The following is a 25,540-nucleotide window of genomic DNA, read 5'->3' as shown; positions in this document are numbered from 1 at the left end:
AACACAGATTTCACAGATTTTCCTCGCATGACAATCCACACCAAAATATTGGAAAAAGCCTGACCTGCATGCCTCTGAATGTATAGTACATAAAGGTTAATGAAGCAGCTCAGTGTCGCACAGTTTTGCCTTCTGTCTGGTAGAAAGACTCACCTGGTTGCTGATACTCTCTTGAGCCCCTGCAGGGTCCTGCTTCTGGTCTTGGCCTCTGTCAGCTGCTGCCCCTGCACGGAGAAAACAATGAATCCACCTTAATTGTAGAATTTTTACACTGAAAAACATAACGAGAATGACAAGTTCAAGAAACACACACATATACTTCATTAAACTTTGAAACGCCAAGCGTCATAGAGTCATCCCATGTGGGCGTTAAGAGTGTAAATAGACACAGAATAAGTCTGAAGTATGAAAAGAGAACAGATGTCTGACAGTATATGCTTCAACGTGACGGGAGTGTCGGTGAGAATGGAGGCGTCTCTGAGGAGAAGCGTGTTGTTGTTTGTATATTCCCTGCCATGTCCTCTTTATTTGTGAATGCTTAATGCACTCAGGAGAATCAGATAAGGGTTGATGGACTGTTAAGAAAAACATGAAAAAATACAAAACAAAAATTAAAAAAGGAAGAGGAGGAAGAAGAGGCTTTCTAAGGTGCATTTTGTGGAGAATAAGCGGCATCCATGTTAGCTTTGTGTTTGGCAAATAGCTCAAAGCGTCGTCAACTAGTTTTTTCCCTCCTCCTTTGAATATTCCTAATAATAACAGGAAAAAAATGCTGATGGCAGATAAGGAGACAAGAGCAGAAGTTTTTTTTTTTTTTTTTTCTCTCCCTCTTCCTTCCCCAACTCTAAATAAATGGGACACTGTTTTCGGAAGTAAATGGAATCATTGCTCAAGGTAACAACCAGCAAATGGAATATGCAAAGTGAAATCCTGAAGAGGGAGGGTGAGGGACAGAAGGGAAAAATGCGGGAGAGAGACAAAGACAGATCGAGGGAGAGTCTTTAACATCAAGCATCTTTTTAAGTCTCAGATGAGGCGTGACCGGATGCAGGCAGATGAAGTCGGTGAGTAAGGCAAACGCAATAGACAACGGCAGTGTGGCGGAGAGACATGATTGGAGGTGGAAGAGGTCTTGAAATCTCTCCCTCTCCACCTCCCCTGTAGGTGATCTTTACTCAGAACAGTACATCTGGCTGAGCTGACATGTAGCCTGTAAAGCAACAAGGGGTGGGGGGTGGGATGGGGGGGCATCTGAGCGTAAATGGAGCTTTGTGCCTGGCTTTCTGCCTGCCCAGCCAGGCCTTTACAGAAAGGCCCACTCTCCGCCCTTCCTGCTTCATCTCTCCTTTTCATCTCCCTCTTTACCCATCCATTTTAGCACTACCCCTAAGGGGCATCCGACACTAACACTCTCTCTCTGCTTTCATTCTCTTCCTCCCACTCCCTTCGCTTATGTTGTAAATGGAGGAATATCACAGCTAATCCGTCATGTTTATGAATGACATGGGGCCTAGGGAGAGTCGGGGTGCCTTGCCAGAAGTGGCGTACATCTCTGTTGCATGCCCTCTGCTTGGCTGATCCAATCTGCCCCCAGCAGCAACGGCCATAAAAAAAATGTCTGTAGGGGATCGCGGTGCTTTGAGGAACACAAGGCGGAGTCTTTTTTAACGCACAACTCCAGCCATTTGTGAGCAGGATGCACTTTCCACAACACTTTTTTCAAATCAAATTCTCACAAAATTCTAACCAACTGGAATCTCCCTCGACTTAAATGTAGGTCTTTCCACCACAGTCTTCAAGGGAGTAGTGGACACTCAGAAATCAATCTCAAAAGCAGCCTGAGAATGTCAACAATATGGTTACTCCCTTTGTAGCGAAACATGAAAATTGCAGGTGTGCTTTCTGTCTCTCATGGTGAACGTGCTTATTTTCACTACTCCATGAAGCACTGTCTTATCCACTGAAGAAATGCTTGTTGTTTTACTCCTTTCGTGGTTTTAAGTGTTCGGGAAGAAGTCTTATGAAATACTATACCATGACAGCGGTATGTTGACTTAAGAGTTTCACAACTAGTTCTCCAGTGTCACTCAGAATGAGAAACGGCTCAGATTGTTCATCTGTGAAGGTTTTTCTAGGGGAAAAAGAGGCCTGATGATTAATAGATTGATTCTACAATGCTTTCCTCATAATCTCAGGCATTAGGCGAGGGTTGTTAATGACAAATAAGCAGCATTCAATTAATTATACAATCTCAAAGGGGGATTTATGGGAGAAACAATCAGCACAGGGCAAAGGGGGACAAGATGCTATTTTTCACTGAGACAGAGTGCTGTGAACCTTGGGTTAAGAGAGTTTTCTGCACCTTCACCTTCCCCCTCCTATATTTCGTTGCGACGTTCATCATCTCAGAAAGGAACACACTGGATAGTATTTCACAGTCCATTCCTATTTCGCTCCTTCGGGCAGCGAGGGTAAAATAAAATTTTAGTGGATACTAGATGGTCCCTCGTTGTCTGCCCTCAGGTTTTAGGAGTTTTCTCAAAGAGACTGCATTTGTTCAGCAAATTACTGAACTACCTTTTAGAGGCACCAAGATAGGAAGACTTAATGCCACTTTGTGTTGGAGTGTGCCTGCTCCTCTTAAAACTCTATTACAGCAAATTGGAATTAGCTGTTTGAGCCAACTGTAGCACATTCACAGTAATATTCATTAGCAAGCTCTATACCTGTAGAATCAATTAGTGAACTAAAGTGAAACATATTTTCCTCGACCCAGCAGCAAACTTGTTTAGTTTTACTAAAGTGACATATTTTCCACTGCTCTCAGAGCTGTTTACAGGACCACATTAGTAAAAAATGTCACTGATGTTCTAGTTTTCTGAAAGCCCTAGAGATAGTAAACTGAGTTGCAGTCATTTGAACAGCCTTGATGTAAGTTTTCCTTGTAGTTTTTTTAACCTAAAATCACACAACCTCAGTTCCACAAGGTGGCTTGTAAACACTTTTTTTTTTACAGTGCATTTGCAGACACTCACACGACATTAGGAGAGACGCCTTTTAACCACTTCACTGATTTTACTATGAAGATTGAAATATAAATTTGCATCTCTAGTGGAGATAAATAGATCAAGGCCCTTCTGAACAAATGTAAACTCACTTGGCTCAATACAACTGGATTAGTTCTGACCTTCAAGTCCTGTACAGACACATGTGTAAACCTGAACCTGATTTTCTCATCACAGTTCGTTTAAGGCTTCGGAACATAAAGACCTGTGGCCCCAGGCATATAATTGGGAGGTACTTTTACATTTGAGCTCGTCAGGAGTCTTTTCCAGTCTGGGAAATCACAAAAAACCCAGATATCAGTCTACATACATGCCACATTGTAAACCAATTTGAGGGTTGACTCGGAGTTCACTAGTCTGTGAAGCCTTAAAAACAACTCAGGAAGGTTATATACACCACGCACTACTGTGTGCTTTATTAGACAGAAGTGCGGTGCATTTTGTTTTCCATTATTGGATTACTTAAGCAATATCTACCCATTGCAGGTGCCAGGAGGCTTATTTAGGAAATCTGGCTCAAAGGAAGCTCTAGGGGAAAACCTAATCTTATTTAGACTGGACAACATATGTGCCAAACAGCACTGGGATGTATCAATGGGATAAATACAGGGTTTGGATTCTCTGAGGGCATTTAGAGAAAATTCAGACATCTCTATCTGTCTTTTTTTTTTTTACTCAGCAGCGATGCACAGTGCTAATGCACTCTGTGTGCTTGATGCTCTCTTAATCTATGGCTTTACTTGCCAATCACGGATGATACCTCACGCTCTTAATGTTCAGGGTCAGCCCTTTCACTTGCATTTTAACTATTCCAAGTATTTGGCCCAAGGCACTGCTGAGACATTTATATGCACCCATCAATGTCCAGGCATGTGTGTAGTTAGGCTATAAAACAAAAAAAACACCTTGCATCAAATCCAGGTCTGGGTCTAAAGGCGGCATCTGTGGAAAACAGTATCAACTAGGAGTGAAATGAATATAACAATCTTACTAAAATAGTAATTTTGCAGTAAATTAAATCAAAATCGTGAAATGTTTGAAAAATACAAGGTACATAAAACAAAATATTAAAATGTTCCCATGGTCAAAAATTACTGTGGGGGCAAGTTTCACCTCTGCTCAAGTTTATGGGCAGAATGATGGATGGAGTGTTGAGTAAAGCAACTCAGTCTGTGCCCAAGTTAGAGATAGTTTAACCAAGCTGCAGGTAGCTGATAAAGCAAAGGGTGGGCTCAGATTTAAAACCCGTCAATCACAGGTTGCTAGATTGTAAAAGTACACCTTTTTACCACATCGTAAGGCAGACCTTGTAAGTAGAGTGGGTGAAAGTGGCAAAACGTTAGAGAGAGGGAAAGAGGAAAAATAGAACAGATGCCGTCATAGAGTTGGCACAAAATGGAATTACTGCCTGCCTTTGTTAATCAAGAGCTCTTACGTTTGGTTGAGTAATTTTGTTTGTGTGAAAACAAAAGCATAATTAACTGTTCCCTCTCCCATGCCAAAGGAAAAAAAAAATGAATACGTCAGTTGAACAGGAGCCGAACAGAACATTTTGTTGAAGAGGATTCAGGTCGTCTCTGAACGGATGTATTAACTCGGCTCGCAGCAAATTTTTTGAAAACTGTAAACAAATTACACTGGACAATGTTTCCGTGCTAATGTGTTCCAAATCAACAAACTCCTTCTGAAAAAGAAAAAAAACAAGACATTTTTTTTTGCCACAAAGAACAAATGTTCATGAAGACACAAAAGAACTCATTACAGACTGTTTATGAGCATGTATATGTGGTGTGTACAGTACCCCATCCAGTCTTTCATCTTTCACCTTACATTGTAGCCATGAAAATGTTAATATTTTCCCCATTAATCACCTCTTACTACTTCATCAAACACTCAGTCCTAGTTTAGTCTAGGCCAGACAATGCATTAGCAGAGCCATGAAACAAGTCGATTCCAAATGCTGTCCTTGTGAGCAGTAACAGTGCTGTTTGATTAACATGATTAGCAAGCCTAACTCTGCTAAATTCCCCTATCTTATTTCTCACTTATGCTGGATATTTGAGCATGGGAAGAAGCGCTTTAATCAGTGTCCCTCAACTTTGAATTATATGCTATGGTGTGGTGGGAAAAAATGGCTTTGGCTCAGGCTGTGGAGAAAAATAAGAACATACTGTCACACTACGTGGGTAATGTTTTGCAGCTCGATTTTTTTGTGCCGGCTGAAATCTTATCTGGGGAGGAGTTGTGAGAATCAGATTGATTCCTTAACTGGCCAAAAATAATCTTAAACGCAGAGGAAAAAGGAGTGTAAGATGTAAGAGTGTCATACTTGAAGATGTCGGCCCTAAAATTCCCACACTTCCTTAATCCAGGGTCTTTGGCTGGGGAGGGGATTCTCAAACAACAATACGTCTTGACACACACTTTTCTCCACTACGCTGCCACCGCAAGTGACCTGTGACAGCCTCTTTGAAGAGATTGTATCCACTCAAATACGTCCAACAAATATATCTTATTATGGCCTGCAGGGATTTTCCCAAAAGAATAACCTCAACCGCAGGGTGAAAAGCCTTGTTCCGCTTGGAAGAAAAGGGTCAAACCAAATCCAATCCTTGTGCAGCAACCACAGAATTTAAGCCAGAATGTGACCGGAAAGGTTTATGTTTTTATGGCTTCACTTGGAAAGTCCGGTGCAACAAAATGTTCATTTTCCTCTCCAATTTTTTTTGTAGTTACTGAATAATGTAGAAACCAAATGTGATTTCAGTGACATAAACCAGCATCTCCTAATCAATGAGATTTACACTTGGTGCCCTGACCATTATGATTCCTTTGTGTTAAATTCCTACTGAAGAGTGTCATTATTTTTCCGATATTACCAGGCCCACTTTGAAAATATTAGCATATATATTATAGACAAGCTGTCAAACCCACTCTACTTAAACCTTTAAAGCTGGTGGCTTAACTACTTACAGTGTTAACAGTATCAATATCTGGCAACAACATCTCACTGCAAAAAAAAAAAAAAGCTCTGTAGAAAAGCTCTGCTGTGTGTGTACTGTTCAGTTTATCATTCCACAAACAGAAAAGTGATAGAAAGGGCATGTTCATGTTTCTGTTGACCATGTGTAGGTGCCATGCAAGAGAAACAAACAGACACTAGAGGCAAAAACACTGTTTCATGCACTGATCAATTTTGAGATTTGGCTCTTTAAAGTTAGCATTGTGACATATTGTGCTGTGCCTGTTGTCAGGTATCATTGTAAAGCTTTTTCTCTCCTGAACAATTATAGGCTCCAAAAATTGTTGTTTCCTTTGTATCTGCAACCAATCGTAAAAGTACGATTTACATTAACAATCTATGGAATGTTACAGTACAAGTCTTTAAAGGCTGTTTTCTCAAAATGAGTTTTTCCTCAGACTCTGAGCAAGAAATCTCCACTTCAGCAGCACTTAGAGACACCAAACCTTACAGTTTTATTCCTGTCTATATTCTGAAGGTTTTTTACAGAGGGGATTGTTGATATATTATTCAAAGCCTGATTTATACAACATTTTATTCCTAAAAACGTGGCAAAATTGGATTTTTTAGGGCTGGTGAGAGTATTTTCTCATTGATAAAAGTGATAAAAAGAGATATCCAAAATCCCCTCTGTAAAAACTTCTGACTCTAATATGTCAACAAAATAAAACAACATTTTTAAAAGGGGCTTTATCCATTGTTCAGATTTCAGTTCTGGAAATGTATGCAAAAATAGCGCATATTTCATTAGATATTGCCTCATTTACATATTTAAACATACAATTTTACAAAACTTGTAATACAAAAAATATTTGTCTTAATGTAAGTGATAAACTTGAGAAGTTTCATGGTGATATCTGTTTGTTTGTTTTTTCCACGATTCACCTGTAGTGTCTCCCCTTAATGTGGATGTGGGAAGCCACTATCACACAGCCGTCTACATTTGAGCACAAGTCAAACTCAAGCTAATAGCCTGGCTTTAAGTTTACCGTCTGACATCTCTATCTCTCTAATGAATTGCTCTCCATAGATGTAACTGCATTAGGCCTGTAATACCTTGTAAACAACATCTCTTACTACATACACACAAGTGCCTTGCTGCAGCACGAACTGAGCAAAAAATGTAAACACTAACTGTTCACAGCTGAATGTACCTTTATCTGTTGAGACTCAATTAGCCTTATTTAATTAGAACCTAAACAAGGAGGACATCACTTGAGTTTCTTGCCTAAATCACTCCACAACAGCAGGTGAGAAATTCACTTTGAACAGAGAGCGTGAATGTGTGTGTGTGTGTGTGTACTGGCAGTGACTGCAGTATGACGACAAATTGTGCTGAATTTATGCTGCATTTAAGCAACATTTTAGGGAGTGAAATGGCCACCATCACACACAGCAAATGTGATTTCCCTCTTGCTCATATTTTGTATGAATGATCAATAGATATAATCTGCTAATGGGTTGAGTTTACATCCAGTGGCCTTATGTCTCCAGCTAAAATCTGCTCACTCGGGTACTTTTTGAGCCAATGTCCTTTTTATACCCCTCCCATACTTGGCACCACACACTCATACAGCCTGATAGCCTGGTAGTGGCTAATGTGTGCAAATTGTCATTGGGAGTCTTTTTATATCAAGCACCAGTGCTCAGCACTTCTCTAGAAGGTGACTTCAGCATTTCTCTCCCTTCCATCCCATTTAATGTGTAGATCCATTGTTGAATATACAGTATGGGTCTGTAAAGCAGAAACTGCCCTTGTCTTAGACTGTCCTTGAGATTGCAGTTCTCAGCGAGGTGGAATAAGGAAGTGCCGGAAATCTGTACAAGCTTTTCTTTTTTTTTCTTTTTTTAATTCCACCTTTCAGCTTTTAGCTTTGACTTTCAGATGTTACACAGTGTAGCTTGGCATACAACCTGAGTTCCCAAACCATTTTAAAACATCAAATTTGAGTTTTTTCGAGGCCCAATCTGTTCAATTCAAGGACCCAATATGGCATAGACTGAGATGCAGCTAGAGCTTGATCACTGTCACCACCACAACACATTGAAGAACTAACAGGCTATACAGAAATTCAAAGAATTACAGTGATGGCATACTGTGGTCTGTTGCCTCTCGCCAGTGGTACAGGAAAACATCATAGTACAGTATTGTGTAAGTTGTAGGACATAAAAGGACTTGTTTCTGAGTTGAAGGAAAATTTATACATTGAATCACTTTGAATGACACTACTATATGTATATCCATAAAAAAAAATGTAAAACAATTTTTTTTTCAGTATATCAAGGACCCATGGGAACATTGATACAACATACAGTAGATGATATTAATCCGCAATTACGCAATAACGCATACACAGTGCACAACAAGCACACCAAACTTTTCCAATTTCCCGTCCTGTTACAATGCTGCTCAGAGTAATGAATTACTGCCTTGCTGATGATTTATGTAACCACAAGTAAAAAACCGCACTCATGACTATTTGGACCTGCAGACATAGCACATAGGAAAAATGTGTTGATTAATTATTTCATTCTCTACTTGTAGCAGTTTGTCAATAACCAAACTTCTCCAAAAATGTACCACAAACATGTTGTGGCGCCAATTAAACGGTGATTAATCTGATTTAATCTTGGTCTCTTGTAAGGAAAATGCTGCAGCAGCTCAGTTGACGTGAGCTGTTAATCACAGCACAAGCTAGCAAATGTGTTGAATTCCCCTCCTCAATTTATTATCACAGCGGTAATTCAGTTTCTAGTGGTAAATTAGGTTTTAGCTGAGGGTTCCAAGAAGTTTGGGAAGTACATGTGTTCATTCCTTTTTTGGGGGGTGGGCGGATTCTTGATGTCAAGTTGTAAGAAGCTTGGGAAGTGCATGTGTTTATTATTTTTTGGGGGAGTGGTGGTGGTGGTGGGATTCTTGATTCTTGTTGTAGAAAAGAAAAGTTTTTAGATATCTCACAGTTGATGTCATGACATTGTGGCCATTCTCGATGAGCATGAGTGCTTCATCTGTAAGCAGCTATAAATTTCATTTCTGGGCTAAGCAAGAATGCATCAAAAGGCCAGAAACCTTTGGAACAGATCATTAATTTTAAATGCACTGCCTGGAGTCCTATCAGCTGCCTGCACTGGAATTACGGACTAGTATCATTGTAACGCATTCTACTGGAGGGGGAAGATGGGTTTGGTTAAAGTGCCCTTTGTACACTTGACCCATCCTCATTTTTTATGTTTCTCACAATTTTAGTGAATCATACTGTAGTTTATGTAAATCAGACAGAAATACTATGGGATTACTGGCCAAACATTACACAGGATCAGGATTTTGAAAAGCTATCACGTTGACCAAAGCTTCAACATTTACTTTTTAAAATGAATGTTGTCGTGCACCCTCCTCTTTTCTCCTCCGAGCTGAATAAACACAGACATGTTATATTGCAGAATGAGAACAATTCTTAATTTAAAGAGCTAAATTATGATCTCTTAAGCACTTTGTTTTACAATGCATTGCAATTTCACAGGGGTTGCTTTTTAGTCTGCATGGATTGTCACATCCAATTACTATATTCAACACACATCCCTGCTCCTAGGCTTGCTGCTGGCTATTGTGTTTGATCAGGTATACTTTTGACTCACTGTAGAATCGACTAATTGTCTGTTCGACCTTGAACAGGCTGAAGGGAGCTTGGACAGGAGCTACCTTGTACGATTAATTCCTTTCTCCTCCTCCCTGTCTTTCTCCATTTGAATGAGCACCTTTGAAAGTGAAGTCCCTCACATTAGAATGTTCCCTCATTTCTTGATAGTTGCTAATGTGGTGCTTTTATAAAAAGACAGGTGGTTACAAGTCAACCTTTATTCTCCTTCTTTTCATGCAGTGTTCTTCATATACAGTAGTGTGTCCCCCTCTGTGTAATGTGCTTTGTCAGTACATGAAAAATGTTTCACATCATGTATGCGTGAATATCTGAGCACTCTTCAAAATACTGTTAATTATAAATGCGGGGAACACAGTAATGGGTATTCATTTTCATGTGAAGGATGAATACAGTACACTTTTGTGTGCTCATTTGCACTTTATAAACAGATTCCATCCTGAATATGTATACCTATCTTTTCTTGAAGCCTGTTAAATTAATATCCAACATTAAAAGAATACACTGTATCACCACATCCACAAACCGGAGTGGTGAGAATACGTTCCTCCTACTTAACTCTTCTACTTTAAATATGGCCACTGTGTGACTGAGGTCAAATCACTAAGTAGTTATTGTTTTAATGAGCAGCACATCAATTTTACAACAGGCAAACATAGTGCCAGGCACCAACTTTAAGCATGAGTAAAGAGAGAGCATCTCTCATTACCTTAATGGCCACTGAAAGGAATAACTATAGCATACATAATATATTGCCAATAATTTCAAGGACTTAGTGATTAAGTGTTCAAGGAAGCACGGGCCAAGATGATGTAAGTAACAACACGCACCTGCCCAGAAAATGACTAGCGTTGAAATCGTCTATTATAGAGGATTGGAACTCATCGAAGCAATTTGTAAAAAAAAAAATAAGATAATGTTTCTGTGTGATTGGCTGTTTGAAAACATGCCACAAACAATACACTTCCATCACTGTCAAAAAACTTTACTTCAGACAGGGACAGAGTTGCATTAGAAAGTTTTTGCAGTTCAGTCTGAAGTCACTCATTTGTATTACAGTCTATTTCTGAGAAGATTTACCCATTGAGGTGGCTTCCCATGCCAGATAGCCAAAAGCGTTGTTGGAAGGTGGCCACGATTGTCGTTTGGCTGTGTGCAGGCTATGGCATCTCAAAGCTGTTTCCAGACTGATGTCTCCTCATGAAAATTTAATGAAGAAAGTGTTTCCAAAAAGGTGCCGTTTACAAGAGCAACGGAAGACACTAATTAGCCATATCACAGCAGGGGAAGGAAAACTTAAAGGTGCACATAAACCGGCATTGGCATTCAAAATAAGCAGGTCTTGTTTTGGAGATTAACACTTAGCTAACGTTGCACAGAGGCAGACATTTTGCATATGTGCTTCATATGGTGTGTGTGGAATATTCGACTCTGCAGCCTCTCAAAGATCATTGCTCACTGCAAGCCAAAAATACTTCCTGTTCAGAGCGGTGGGCTTCAGACAAAGCTGCACCGGGCTTTGATTTTCTTTGTTTTGCTAAAAGAACATATTTAGAGCAAAGAGCAATGCGAGTTATCTTCTTTCACATCTCAAACGGCAGCAAGATTAAGCCCGCCCTTGTTCAGTCAGTGAGTTGAGACACAGGCAGGAACAAGACAGCTTATACAACACAGCAAAGCCACCTGCCATCATCAAAGAACATCAAAGCCCCACCTCTCCTGGATACACGTGTAGCCAGTGTAGCTACTTTCTATTATGAAAGGGAGAATTTGACATTTTGAAAAAATATGCTTATTTGCCTTCTTACAATGAGTTAGATAAGAAGATCAAAAGGCGACTGTTATCATATCTGTCTGTAACAATTTGCTTAGTTTAGCATAGAGACTTGAAATAGATGGTGGCACCTACTGTAGCTTACCACCAGCTCTGAAGCAGTTTAATCAGATATTACTTATAGCTTGTTTGTTAAATCCATACTAGCTGCTAGTCTTATTGCCAAGTTAAGCAAACCTGCCCAATTGGTGGACAGATATAAGAATGCCGTTTTTGTCAATATATATTTGCCTACACAGTGACCTCATATTGAAATTATAGCGCTATAACAGTAATGGGGGAAAAAATCCCATTTACAAAACTACTGTGACGATTTACACCGTGGTCAATGATAGCCTTAACTGTCTTTGGAAAGAGTCAATAGAACTTGATTTGAATCCACCTGTGACAAATTAGGTTGACTATGCACTTTGCATGAAAAGGCACACACCTGTCAGCACAAAAAACAAGCTCCAAAAAAACTCACTGTAGACCTCCACAGTAAAATTGTGACAAGGATCAGGGTGAGGATATAAAACCATTTGTAAAGCTTTGAGTGTTCCCGTAGCACAGTGGCCTCAATAATTCTAAAGAGTAAAGTTTGGAGTTAGAGGACTCTTCCTAGAGTCGGCTGTATTGCCAAACGGAGCGGGTCAAAGGGCCTTGGCCAGGCCGTAGCAGCAATGGGCCTTGGTTAGGGAGTTGAAGAAGAAGGCTTATAGAACATCAGATGGCTTCTGCAGACAGGGAGGAACCTGTCAACCAAGCATGAAGGACGGTCATCTCAGCAGTTCTCCATCAATCAGGCTTTTGTGGTAGAAGGTCTAGACATAAACCACTCTTGAGTAAAATGCATGAGACAGATCTCCAAATGTCATGATGATAAGCGCATGAGGAAAAGGAGTCTTTGATCTGATTAAACAAAAACCTAACTGTTTGGGTAGAACTACAAACACCAAGCACTATCTGGCTAACAGCCCAACACATTGAAGCACTGTGATGGAAACATCATACTTCTCAACAGCACTTCCATCTCTCAGAAACGAGGGAAGGATGAATGCAACAGAATATAGAGAAACCCTGCTCCAGACTTGGCAGGGCTTCACCTTTCAGCATAATAATGACCTGTAGCATTCAGTCAAGACAACACTGGAGAGGCAGTACAAGTCTCAGTCTGTCCTCGAGTGGCCCATCCAAAGCCCAGACTTAAACCCCACAGAACATCTGTGGAGAGACCTCAAAATGACAGTTCACAAACACTTCCCTTCCTGAGCGATGGAGCTTGAGAGAGTCTGCCAGAAAGAATGGGATAAACTGCTTAAATCCAGGTGTGCAAAGCTTGTAGAGACTTCCCAAGAATACTCTAAGCTGTAATTGCTGCCAAGGGGGGTTCTACAAAGTAATAAATTAAGGGTCGCAATACTTCTGCAAATGAGATATTTCAGTTTTTTTTTTTATTTTGAGTATATTTTCAAATATGTTTTGAACTCTGTTAATTTTGTCATTATTGTCCTTAAGTGCAGGCCGATGGGCAAAAGTGCTATTTACAATTAAATCTACAATACAATAAAGAGTAAAGTGAAGGGCTGTTAATGCTTTCTGAAACCACTGCATATCGAACTTCTCCTTTTAATTACTCAAAGCACATGGCATATGTTTTGTAATGCTTTTGTCCATTTTCACTTTTTGTTCATTTTGTCCTTGTCAACACCAAATGTGCCGAGGGAAAATCATTTCTCAAACATGAAAATGGCTTTAAAATGAATTTATTGACAGAGTTAATTGTGTAACAAAAACATTCTGCTACTCTAATTTCTCTTTGCTGTTCCACACTTATCCTTACATATGGTCAAAGATTATACAGTCTCTCTCCTGTTTGCTTTAGCTTTCACTCCTTCTGCAATTCTGTTGTTTGATTAGCACGAGTTCCATTGGCTCCCTCCTCACTAACTCAGGGTTTGAGGAGGAACACTAACTTGCCCAGTCTTAACTCTGCTACAATGTCTCATGTATTTCCAGAGGACCAGCTGCCCCCTGGTTTCCCCACCATAGACATGGGCCCACAATTGAAAGTGGTGGAGCGAACGCGCACTGCCACCATGCTCTGTGCTGCCAGTGGCAACCCAGACCCAGACATCTCCTGGTTTAAAGACTTCCTCCCTGTCAACACCACCAACAACAATGGACGCATTAAACAGCTCAGATCAGGTAGGTTTCCTCTGCTGAAAACTTAATTACAAAAGGGAGACGTCTCTCTTGTCTTCCTCTATCTGATCTGCTCCCTGTTGTCTCCTCTGTTCTTTCATCTTCTTCTTCCTCCCATATTTTAACTTCTCATTTGGCTTTTAATTTTGTAGGTAATGGCATTGTTTCTACTATTTCCTGTCCTCTACGCTCTGTACACCCCGGTGTGTGTTGTCTGTATGTGCGTCTCCCTTTGTCTTCCAGTGTTGTCATGGGCTGTTGGGATTGTTTCCCCTCTGTGTTTGCTGGCTTCTGCCCTAACTTCTGCCCTCATTGCTCACTGCTGTGACTTTTTACAATGACTTCTTTTGCTGTTTTGTGTTGGTTTCTTTTCCACTGCATTGGTGCAGTATTTTTTGGATCCATTCTCTTCATTTCTTATGTTTTTTTAACAATTAATATTCAACATTTGGCTTCATTCAGAATCTGCAAAGGAGTGCACATGTTAAAATAGGTGACATGCGGAAAAGCAAATTAGTCATCAATCTTGTGCATTGGTTGAAATTTTACTTTCAAAAGAGGGATCTGTTAAAACTCCTTTGTATAAGAGCTTTCTTTAGGTTAAAGAAGACTTTAATGCTGGACACTAATCAGCCACAGTAGTGCGTACAACCTCATAAGGCTTTTCCCTTACCCCTTGATTCTTTGAACTTACAGCCCCTGCTTTAATGTGTAGATGCCATCTTTGTTTTTATTTGCCTGTGACATACCCTAATATATCCATTCGCCTGAATATCCCAAGTTTGATTTCAATATCTCAATACGAAGAGAGATTATTCTACTTTCTAAAACTGTTACATAAGGCATAGCTTTCCAGCTTTATGTGCCAGCTAACGGCGACATATTAGAACAACTACTAAGTCTTGTATGTTTGACCACCTGTGTTCACAGATTTCACAGCTGTCCTTGTAAATCGTCTTGTTAACCTTACTTCCTTGCTGCCTTGTTTTCAACAGAACTGTGTAGAATTAACCTTATTTCTAATGTGCGACTTTGATTCACCTAGAGTTGGTAGAGCATTAACAAAACTTTGTTAACTAAACTTACTTAATATACTACTTAATATAATCATATTCTTATGCTGTCTTTCTTCTCTCTATATTTTTAAATCTACAGAATCCTTTGGTAAGTGCTTAGCTCTAAAGCACACATCACCCCCCACTAATTTCCATGTTTCCAACAAATATTAAAATGCATGGCATGCATTTTACTAACAGATAGTTTAGTGTCAGGGATACTACTTGAGGCACACACACTTTTCCCTCACCACTGTCCCACCACTGTCCTACCAGTGAGCTACAGTGTCACCTTTATCCAGAGATTATAATCACAAATCCCTATTTTATTTAGTATTGCCATATAGCCTACTGACCTGGTTCTCACATGTCTGTTACTCACTCACTGACTCACTGACCCACCACTTACTTATTTAATCTTTTAACACCAGCACCATAGGTTTGGGAATTTCAAGAATTTTAGGGAGGGGGGTAGCTCAGGTCAAGCAAAGAAATCTCAAGTCTGCTCTCAATCTCACACACAAAGTCCTCAAAAGTCTTTCCCTCCAGTAGATGGTCTTCAGAAGCAATTGCCACTTCCAAAATGGCACTTCCCCGTGGTACATCACTGTACAAGTTCTTCTCTCTGACCTATGATTTTTCTATGATGAATCCTGTCTTTCTTGCCAGTAGAGTACAGAAAAGTTCTTATTCTCTTTCTCTCTCCTTTCTCTTTCCTCTAGTACCTTTATTTACGTACCCTGTTAAATCTAATTTGATTCTTCTTCCAAAGCCCCCAGCCTCTATCTACTCGTACTAATGCTTCTTCTTTCTAATCTTATTTGCATTCATATTATCCACCCAGGTGGTACACCAATAAGAGGTAAGAGTGCTGAACTGACGTTCACAGAATGAAAATAATACAAATTCATTCTTGCTGTCAACCCATCCATTCACTTGAATCACCTCCATTTTTGTCCTGTTTACCAAGACCAAATCCCATTATGTTCATATGGACCTTCCTTCTTATTTGTCCTGTTTCGTTGACTAAATTTGTATTCCATCTTTTTGTCTATGCTTTATTTACTCCTTTATATTCTGGTTTCAAGAGCCTGTTTAGCTCAGTTGTGATATGCTTGCCCTGGCTCAAATAAGCATATCCAATGACAATTATTTTTTAAACTATATTTTTCCGTTCATTTTTGTTTTCTTTTTGGCCATAGCGAATCATGTGTCCCTCTTTTTGTCCAACTAAAACAACCAAGCATTTTTCCCCCTTAGCTGTTCTTGTTCAGCACTAAAAATATGCACAGATGCTGTGGAATCACGCAGGCATGCTGAAGACAACATTGCCTCTACTCTGCTTTTTTCTCCCAAAGAAATCTTCCTATCTTTGCAAACTATTTTTTCCATTTCTTCTATTTGCTTTCCTCTCCTGTACCTCTACAAAAAAGCCCAAACAACCACTTTTTTGATAAAGTTTCTACGGTGCTTTTTTTCTCTTTCACCTATTTTTCTTACTTTTCTTGGGTTTGGAGAATATTTTACTTTTTGACTTTTTTTCTTCAGGGTTTGGGAAGGCAAACAGTAGAGTCTGGCGAGGACCTGATTGGCTCATTTTTGCCGTGTGACATGGAGCTGGAGAGTTGTTGATGCTTAAAGCCATTTTTCCCTGGGTCATGTGACACCACACTGCTGATCCCATTGGTGGATTTTTATGGGTGTCTTTTGTAGCTTTCACAAGCTAAAGCAGTGGTTGGTTACTTTCTTGTCGGCTCAGGTCGATATTTTGAATTTTGTCTTCTAATACAATTGCATTTTATTTTTCAGCTAAGGGTTGTCAGAAGGTTGTAAGTTGTGCCGACATACATTTCTTGCCAAGATTTGCATGTCAAACTTTTGTTACAGAGGGTTATGTGTTGGTTCTGCCTTACATAATACTTCAATTAAAATTTTTTCCACATAAATGAGCAGCATTTTTCAATTTTTTGTATGAGCTGCATTTTTTGAAAGTAACTTCACCTAGATGAAGTCCAAAATTATTCTGTTAGGTGAATATTACACTTGATCTGTGATTGAATATGCTAAAATTCATACCTAAATTTCTTTCTTTCAATTGTCCTCCCTTGTTATGCTGCTTTCTTATACTGTAAACCTCTTTTGTTTGATCCATGTTTCCCTGAAGCGGTATCACTCATCCCCATATTGACCAGTCCAGTGACATGTTGTATATTGAAGGGCTTGCCCCTATTCTCTAAAGTGAAATTATGACATTTTTTTGATATTGGCACTAGGATGAGTGTCTTTTTAGTCCCCGTAGCCTTTTACATAAATCAGCCTTTTTCAATAAAGAAATCTTCAACAAGGTTAAATGAATTTCAGGCAGAATATAATTTAGGTGTCTTTTTGTTTCTTTTCTTTTGGATTTGGTTGACAAAATGTTATTTTCTTTTCCCTTGTTTTTACTTTAGGCCTGTTAAGAGGAACACCATATTTGTATTGCGGTGTCTTACATGCTTGAAACTATCCCTCACCTACAGTAGGAAAACACAGTCTCCATTTACCTCAGACAATGGATCAGGCTGTGATAATGGTGGGGGATGAACTTTAAAATACTGAGCTATTAGCAACAGACACATCAATGTAGTATTTCATTCATGCAGTTTATTGGATATTGTGTTATTACAACCTTTTTCAAACTGCTCAACTACTGAAGCTTTTAAGGACAAAGCAAAACTAGAAATGAAGGGGGCTGATGTTGGCGTCCTTGAGGTCAAACGAGTTCTTTTCTTTTTTCTTTTTTGTTTGTGAACGCAATGCGAATAACATTATTTTAACCAAACATTACTCTGCTACTCCATTTGCTATTCCCAACCAGGAGCCCTCCAGATAGAGCAGAGCGAAGAGTCTGACCAGGGCAAGTATGAATGTGTGGCGACCAACAACGATGGAACCCGCTACTCTGCCCCAGCAAATCTATATGTCAGAGGTAGGAAACTAGTGTTAACAGCACTGCCATGTTTCTGTCAAAGATTATATTAACTTTCTCTTTAGAATTCATGAGAAATATTTAAACCAGCCAATAAAGTCTACAGGGGCTGTAGGCTGTGAGGCCATTGTAAGTATGCTTTGTTTTTGATTTTTTAGTTCTTTCTTTTGTTTTTGCACTTGACTTACCTGCACTGATTTGAACCTACAGTATCTGCTCTGTTATGTGTTTCTGGTCCCTTTCTTTGATTATCCTAACACCAATGACCAGACTGCCTGCTGTGTTTATCTACTAATTGCCTTTCAAACCCGACTGTCGGGGGTGGTACAGGGCGGACAGCCCTCCTCCATCAGTCCCAACTCTTTCCCCAACAGTGAACAGATCCTTCCTGGCCTTTGTTCCTCCCTATTGATCAAGATTGGAAGGACACCTTTTATCTCACTAGTTTTGTTACTGACAGTAAAACAAATAAATAAATAAAAAGACAGACAGGAGTCAAAATTTGGTATTAAATCATTTCACAATAGAGGATATTTCATAATCCTAAAATAGGTTTGTAATAAAACAGTCCAATTTTTTGGTTTCTAGAAAGTATGGATTTTTTTGTTTTCAACAGAATACAGTATTCTACAGAAAACAGCCAAAAGAATACAACACATTGGCAGAATAGAGCAGTGGCTTCCTTTTAGTAATTGTTTCTTTTTCACAGCAGTTGTGAGCCTTCATTCTTTTAAAGTCAAGATATTTACCGTAATGCACTGGTGCAACTGTTGTTAATGCTGCTGCTCACTTTTACTTGCACAATCTGCATCAGTCCAGGCTTGATTTTATTTGTCATTCTTACAGTATTGTCTTAATTAAATTCTCTATAAATGCATATATATGTATAGCAAATATAAAATTTTCATCTTTGTTTTTATCATTTTATATAAATTTTACAATGCTCTGCAGTCCTGTGGTTAGCTTTTACAACCATCAGTTATGATCCAGTTCCTCAAAAACATTTTTACATAATGTACACAGAGGCAAATTGCATTAATTTTAATTCTCATCATAAGCTAACCACATGGCTTGAGCATAAATTTGTGTTAAAAGTAAATATTCTTTGTAATTCAAAATGTTTGAGCTCTGACAGGTCAAAATATTTCTTTGTAATCTGGTTGCCAGGGAGATACATGGGCTCCCTGCTCTTAGAAACATAAGGTCCTTCGAATTGTTTAAGTAGCATCTGAACACCTACAACATGGCCTTTTTACTCTCTGTGTTTCCCTTGTTTTTCTCCTTTCCTTATTTCATTTTGTTCTGCATCAAATTCCCTACATCCCTCAGAGCTGCGAGAAGGTTGGTGTGTTTTTACTTTTTGAGCACAACACAAAACAGAAATAAGTTCACTTGTTTTCCATGACAAAGAAAAGCCTTTTACAGATATCCAAGTTCAAACACAGATGTGTTGTGGCCTTTATATTTTTTTTCTCTCTCTTTTTTTTTTAATGAAATCATTTCTATCTTTGTCGCACATTCAATGTTCATGTTCCCATTAAGAATGCCCCTGGTCCGTGTCAGAATGCTTCACTGTCCAACAGGTGGTGCATGTTTGCATCTTTGAGGTGGGGTGGCAGGGACGATATTTGCATCTGTCTCAGAGTCTATTTGCATGGTCCCCTGTTAATGCCTGAGTTAGTCCGTCCCCTTTCCCCCAGCCCTTACCTTGTCAATGTTCCTGCTTGCTTTCTCTGATGATTAATAAGTCAACAGGTCGTTGGGTTAAGAAAATAAAAATAAAAAATCTATAAAATCTGTGCTTCTTTTAGAAATAAGATAAAAGTAATGTGGCTCACAACACCAGCCAGAACAATGTTGATTTTATATGGGCTCCTGTTATGAACATCTAGCTACATATCTGCTGTGCTGCTTCATGAGCCTGCTGAATCTCTCTCTTCATATAGTCATTTAGGCATCACTACACTCACATTTTCAGTTTCTTATGGGTAATATATCTTAAAGCAAAATCTATCCTTTGTTGTATTAGGAACAAAAGTCAAAAAGCAAGCTATATAAACAACCTTGCCCTCAGAGATTATGCACTTCCTCTGACGAGGATCTTTCAGCGCAGGAAGTCATGAAAGAATGATGTATTTAGAGTGTTATCCACAAGACTTGACAAATGTAATGATATTCAAATGAGCGGGATAATATTATGTCTGTAGGGAGCGTGATCCAATTGGTTATTAATTAAATATTAAGTGAGAGAAACGTTGTATTTAATAATGCAAGCAGTTCCCCTAGATTTCCTCTCTGGAGAGCTGCAGTCTGCTCAACAGAATGGGCTTTGCGAATTAGCAGCACGCAGCAGGAAGCACGTGCCTATGTTGCAGTCAAACACAGCACATACCTGCACAAATAACTAGTTCACAGTCGCAGGACTGTTTACAAAGCAGGGCCACTCAACGGGCAATAACGTTCATGTAGACCTTTAAAAGTGACGTATTCCTTAACAGGTTTCTTCATGGTTCATTAGAGAATTTAACAAGTAATCTAACCCAGGCTTATAGTGATCTGTTCAGAATACCATGAGCAGTAACACTGACTTTCTCCCCAAAGATGTTATATAACATCAGAGTCCTTCTTTGTTTCCCTTACCGTCTGTCCAAGCCCCTCACCTATCCACATCAGCTGTCCTCAAATATACCAATCAAAATCAGGAAAACCTGAGGAGGTCGAATATTTTCTTGATTTTTTTTGTTTGTGTCTACTCGTCCACCTTTTATCCTTTTTCTCTCCGAGTTTTCACTTCTCACAGGATCTTTAGCTTGTGATGTCCACATTTACAGCTGTGTTACACTCAGATAGTAGTACCCCACCATTTACACTGTGCGCTATCCCCTGAACCTATTACTATTACTATTTTCTTTTTTTTTTTGCCCCCGCAGCCCTCTCCCCTGACTCCCTTACACGGTCGCCTCGCAAAGTCACATCTGTTCTCGTATGCATGACAGATTCTTGCTCTCTTCTAAAAGGCACTGAAGCCGTCCATGTGCATTATGGATGTTTTAAATTTAAGTTCACTTAAAAGTGAAACCATTTCTTTGATTTTTTTTTGCCTTTTATTTTTTGTTTATTATTTCTTAGTTTTGGAATGTGTATCTGATAGAGCTGCCAAATGATATGTGGTTTGAATCCAGTGGTTATATTTTGAAGATGAGTGAAAAACATCAATAGGACCTCTGAATCGCAAGTAAAATTATACACCAAAAGTCTTAGTTACAATAGCAGTAAGAACTCAGTGTACCACTTCAGTAGTGTTCTCCTGAATCCTTCTTTTATGTGCAAAATGATTACTGTGTATATATATATCATTAGATTACTGATTATCAGTGAGGCTTTCTGCAGAGGCATCTTATCCCTCCTTCTTATAAGACTCGTGGCATAAGTAGAAATTCATCAAATGTGATACTTGTCCTTAGGTAAAGTTGAGTTTCACAGATTTCTATCTAAAAGACTTCTCTCCGCTCTTTACCCTAAACTGCATTTAAAAGCCTGCAGTTGAATTAGCATCGTTTAATGTTCTTGATTTGGATTCATTCACAGGCATGGATTGATTTGTGCAATCACAGAATGAATGTAGCATGGCGAGACACGTTAATGCTTTAAGTGCCAGAATAATTGCTCCTCTTGTGATAAACTAAAGACCTCTCCTTCATCACTGAAGCATAAAGAAAGTCTATAACTTCACTGTTATCCTCTGAGCTATCTAGCAAAGGTCTGGCAAAAGTGTATCTCTCTTATCCATTTCCATGCCACTGTTTACATTAATGGTAAGCGAGCACAAATCACAGCAGGCATGTAATCTTGCATGACTGCACTTAAGGTACAAAGGACTTCAGGAGTGTATCTCTAAAATAGACAGTGAGCCGAAAGGCAGGACTGAAAAATGTGTGTGTGTGTGTTTTCTTTTTTTTCCCATTATATTGATTCAAAGTGTGAATGCATTACATTTGGCAGCCCTAGTTTCTACTTTGTACTGAGCCTGAAAAACAGAGACAAACACCACACCCCTTTGTTGTGCGTGCGACTTCAACAATATTATTGATGTTTGTGTGATGTGAGAATGTGATGCGGCACATTATCTCACATCAGCTGGAAGTGCGCAGCCTAAAAGTTGTTTCTTGGCATACAACTGTGGAGTGCTCTCGACTCTCCAGCACTTTGTCCAGTTCTGTTTATCTGTACCGATGGTGATACAGTATTTTGTGCATGGTGCTCGTGTTGGTGTTAACCCATTCGCCATTGAAATCTCTCTCTGAAATGTGTTATAATGTGTTTTCTTAACTTTCACCAAATGATCATAAATTATTGATCTAAAAACTTTTTTTTTTGCAACGATTAAACCTTTAACATTCTGTCAATAGTCTTACATTCTAGGCATAAATGTAAAAATGATCAATCTGTTTTCTTTTGGCAATACAGATTTGAGAACACAGAACATTTCTCTTCTTCAGTTTCTCCATTTTCTGCTTGTTTTTCACACCATGTCATGTCTTTTTCAGTGCGCCGGGTGCCACCACGATTCTCCATTCCACCCACAGACAATGAGATCATGCCAGGCGGCAGTGTCAATATCACATGTGTGGCAGTGGGTTCTCCCATGCCATATGTCAAGTGGATGCTGGGTGCTGAAGACCTCACACCAGAGGACGACATGCCTATTGGACGGAACGTCTTGGAGCTCACTGACGTGCGGCAGTCGGCCAACTACACCTGTGTGGCCATGTCGACCCTGGGGGTGATAGAGGCCATGGCACAGATAACAGTCAAAGGTGGAGCTGCTTGTTATTCTTTTCATTTATAATTAAATACTGAAATGTCATACTTCTGTAATAGTAATTGAAGCCAGGAGGAGACTTCATATAAGGAGTTCACCTGCAGCAGTTTTCTTACTATGGATGTTGAAGCCCCAGTATGTAACTTATTTGGCTTTTTATTAGCAAAAATCGGTAACACTTTACTTGAATAGGTATTCATAAGATAAGATTAGCCATGACATAACAGCTGTCATAAACATCAATGAATACTTATGACAGCTGTTGTTACTGTAAGTGTCATTCGGTAAGTTATGTCCCTTTTGATGCAAAGTTGACATTATTTGAGATGTCCTTGTTATGAGAACTTGACATAATTTTTAAAGTTTGGTAATTAGGTCTGCTATGACAGTTTAAATTGTCTTTATGTCAAGTTGTCACAACAAAAACATCTCAAACAATGTCAACTTTGCATCAAAAGTGACATAACTAACCAAATGACACTTAACGACAGCTGTCATAAGTATTCATTGATGTTTATGACAGCTGTTATGTTGTGGTTATGACAGTGTTATGTCAATCTTATGAATACCTATTCAAGTAAAGTGTTAGCCAAAAATCAAATATGTCTTTCATAAATACGTATTTCACTGAAGTGGAATCACACCCGCATACAAATGAAGCTTTCTGGTACCTTAGAATGAGTTGTTACAAGTCGTTACAAATACATAAGTGGGCGACGCACCAAACGGGGGCCATGTTGCATTGCCATTTTTTTCGTTCAGTGGCAGCGTGACCGTAGGTAACCATGGAAACTCACCCGAGCTGAAAGTTTTTCAGGTAGCGCCTGTTAAAACTGTCACCACTGTGTAGTGTGAGGAAGGACGGAGGCACTGATGTTGCATTCAGGTGCAGTCAGGCAGACGGCCGTCGGCAAACCAACCGGATGTCATTTTACTGGACGAGAGAAAGACAGTAAAACGTGGGACAGGTAAACAATACCACATCACCATGACAACATATTGTCACGCCTGTATTGTTTTGCCTCGTGGTGACGGACCACTTGTTTACATAAACGCTTGTTTATCCTGTTACATGCAACGTCTGTTGTCTGTCTGAAGTCTGCCCGATTTCACGTGAATGCAACATCAAGAATACGTTCAGATATGCAACCGCACCGCTAGATGGGGGGAATTCCTACACATTATACCTTTAATTCTGGAGTTGTTGAAAATATATACTGCAGTTTGCAGGTGGTATAAGTTTGGGGTGAACTATCCGAGCAGAGAATACTTGCAGTGCTTTAAAGAAAGTTATTTACCTCACTGCCACGATAAGTCATCTGTAGAGGATTCCTTGAAGCTTTAGACAAGCCCTGGCACCAGCCTCAGTGCATTAGATGCCAGATTGAGAATATAGTGAAGTGCTTATCTCTCAGCCAGAGAGCTACAGAGCCACAAGCTCACCATTTCTGTTAGAGAGAGGTGGGGAGGAGGGGAAGGAGGGGGAGGTGAGGGGGTGGGTGGGTGTGCGAAACGTAGTGAGTATTGTTTGGTGTCCTCTGTAGGCATGGTACTTATCTGGGTGTAATCATATCTACACTGCAGCGTACCAGAAAGATATCCCAGACTGGTGTCGCCGTGTTCACGTGTACACAAGGGACGGACCCACAGACCCACCTTCACACACACACACACACACACACACACACACACACACACACACACACACACGCTCGGTGTTGTTTTTCCTAGACATAACATAGAGATATTAGTCACAATATAGCAGTCTGGCAGCCAGCTCTCCCACATGCACACTTCAAATGGCATATAAAGACAATCTATTGCCTTGATATCTTTTACCATGTGCTGTGGCGTGGGGAATTAAAGCAATAAATTTACCTGCTAAATTATTTAAGTGATAAACACTGGGAAATCTGAGATTAACGACAACAGCTTTCCTAGCTGCTGTACATGGGGTGTGCACAGCTTTAATCTCACAAATTACTCAATATCAGACCTTTTTTTTTCAAATGTAAACTAAAGAAGTGAAATATTGGTAAGACTATCCAACTTACTAATAGAAAGCACACACCGTATGAGTCTCTTATGATTCGAGATACACGGTATATCATCAGTATCGAGTGCAGTGGGCTGGTAAATGAATGTCATCAATATTATTCAACCATCAACAAATTAAAATAAAGTCTCTATGGACTATAACATAAATTACTGTACTCTACAGAGGTATAACTTTGTAATGTTTGCAGCATAATTTGCATTTTTATTAATATTTATGTAATAATTATCATTACAGCGTTGCCCAAGGCTCCTGGAATCCCCGTGGTGACGGAGCGCACAGCCACCAGCATCACATTGACTTGGGACTCTGGTAATCCTGAGCCAGTGTCATATTACATCATCCAACACAAGTCCAAGTACTCGGACGACTCGTACAAGGAGATCGACGGCGTGGCCACCACTCGGTACAGCGTGGGGGGTCTCAGCCCGTACTCGGACTACGAGTTTCGGGTGGTGGCGGTGAACAACATCGGGCGCGGGCCACCCAGCGAGAGCATCGAGGCCAAAACAGCCGAGCAGGCGCCCAGCACGGCCCCCAGGCAGGTCAGAGGTCACATGATGAGCACCACCACCGCCGTCATCCACTGGGATGAACCGGAGGAGGCTAACGGGCAGATCATGGGCTACCGAGTCTACTACACCATGGACTCCACCCAGCACGTCAATCTCTGGGAAAAGCAGATCGTTCGGGGCTCGAACTTCGTCACCATCCAAGGCCTCATCCCCAATAAGACGTACTACATCAAGGTTCTGGCCTACACCTCAGTTGGTGATGGACCTCTTTCTGCAGACCTTCAAATCATCGCAAAGACAGGAGGTGAGGATGGTTTTGTTTGGGGTCAGCCCTGTGTTCCCACAGCCCCAATGATCCCACAG

General features: G+C 39.9%; 1 protein-coding gene across 24 annotated transcripts in view; it reads left to right on the top strand.

The window, feature by feature from the left end:
* The window catches only part of ptprda (protein tyrosine phosphatase receptor type Da), a 365,455-nt gene that overhangs the window by 294,971 nt on the left and 44,944 nt on the right, over window positions 1-25,540 (top strand). For 10 of the 24 annotated variants that reach the window (XM_085806362.1, XM_085806360.1, XM_085806348.1 and 7 more), the window contains 6 exons: window positions 13,576-13,764; window positions 15,661-15,678; window positions 17,674-17,784; window positions 19,114-19,125; window positions 22,332-22,601; window positions 24,900-25,481. In XM_085806362.1, the coding sequence (XP_085662488.1) occupies window positions 13,576-13,764; window positions 15,661-15,678; window positions 17,674-17,784; window positions 19,114-19,125; window positions 22,332-22,601; window positions 24,900-25,481 (1,182 nt within the window). The remainder of the gene's footprint in view (window positions 1-13,575; window positions 13,765-15,660; window positions 15,679-17,673; window positions 17,785-19,113; window positions 19,126-22,331; window positions 22,602-24,899; window positions 25,482-25,540) is intronic. The other 14 variants (XM_085806361.1, XM_085806355.1, XM_085806357.1 and 11 more) reach the window with 3 other exon arrangements.

The sequence above is a fragment of the Trachurus japonicus genome, chromosome 18 (genome assembly GCF_045865225.1).
Source record: "Trachurus japonicus isolate A0001 chromosome 18, Traja_1.0".
In the NCBI taxonomy this organism is placed as follows: Eukaryota; Metazoa; Chordata; class Actinopteri; order Carangiformes; family Carangidae; genus Trachurus; species Trachurus japonicus.
This window is presented reverse-complemented; position numbering and strand designations above follow the sequence as displayed.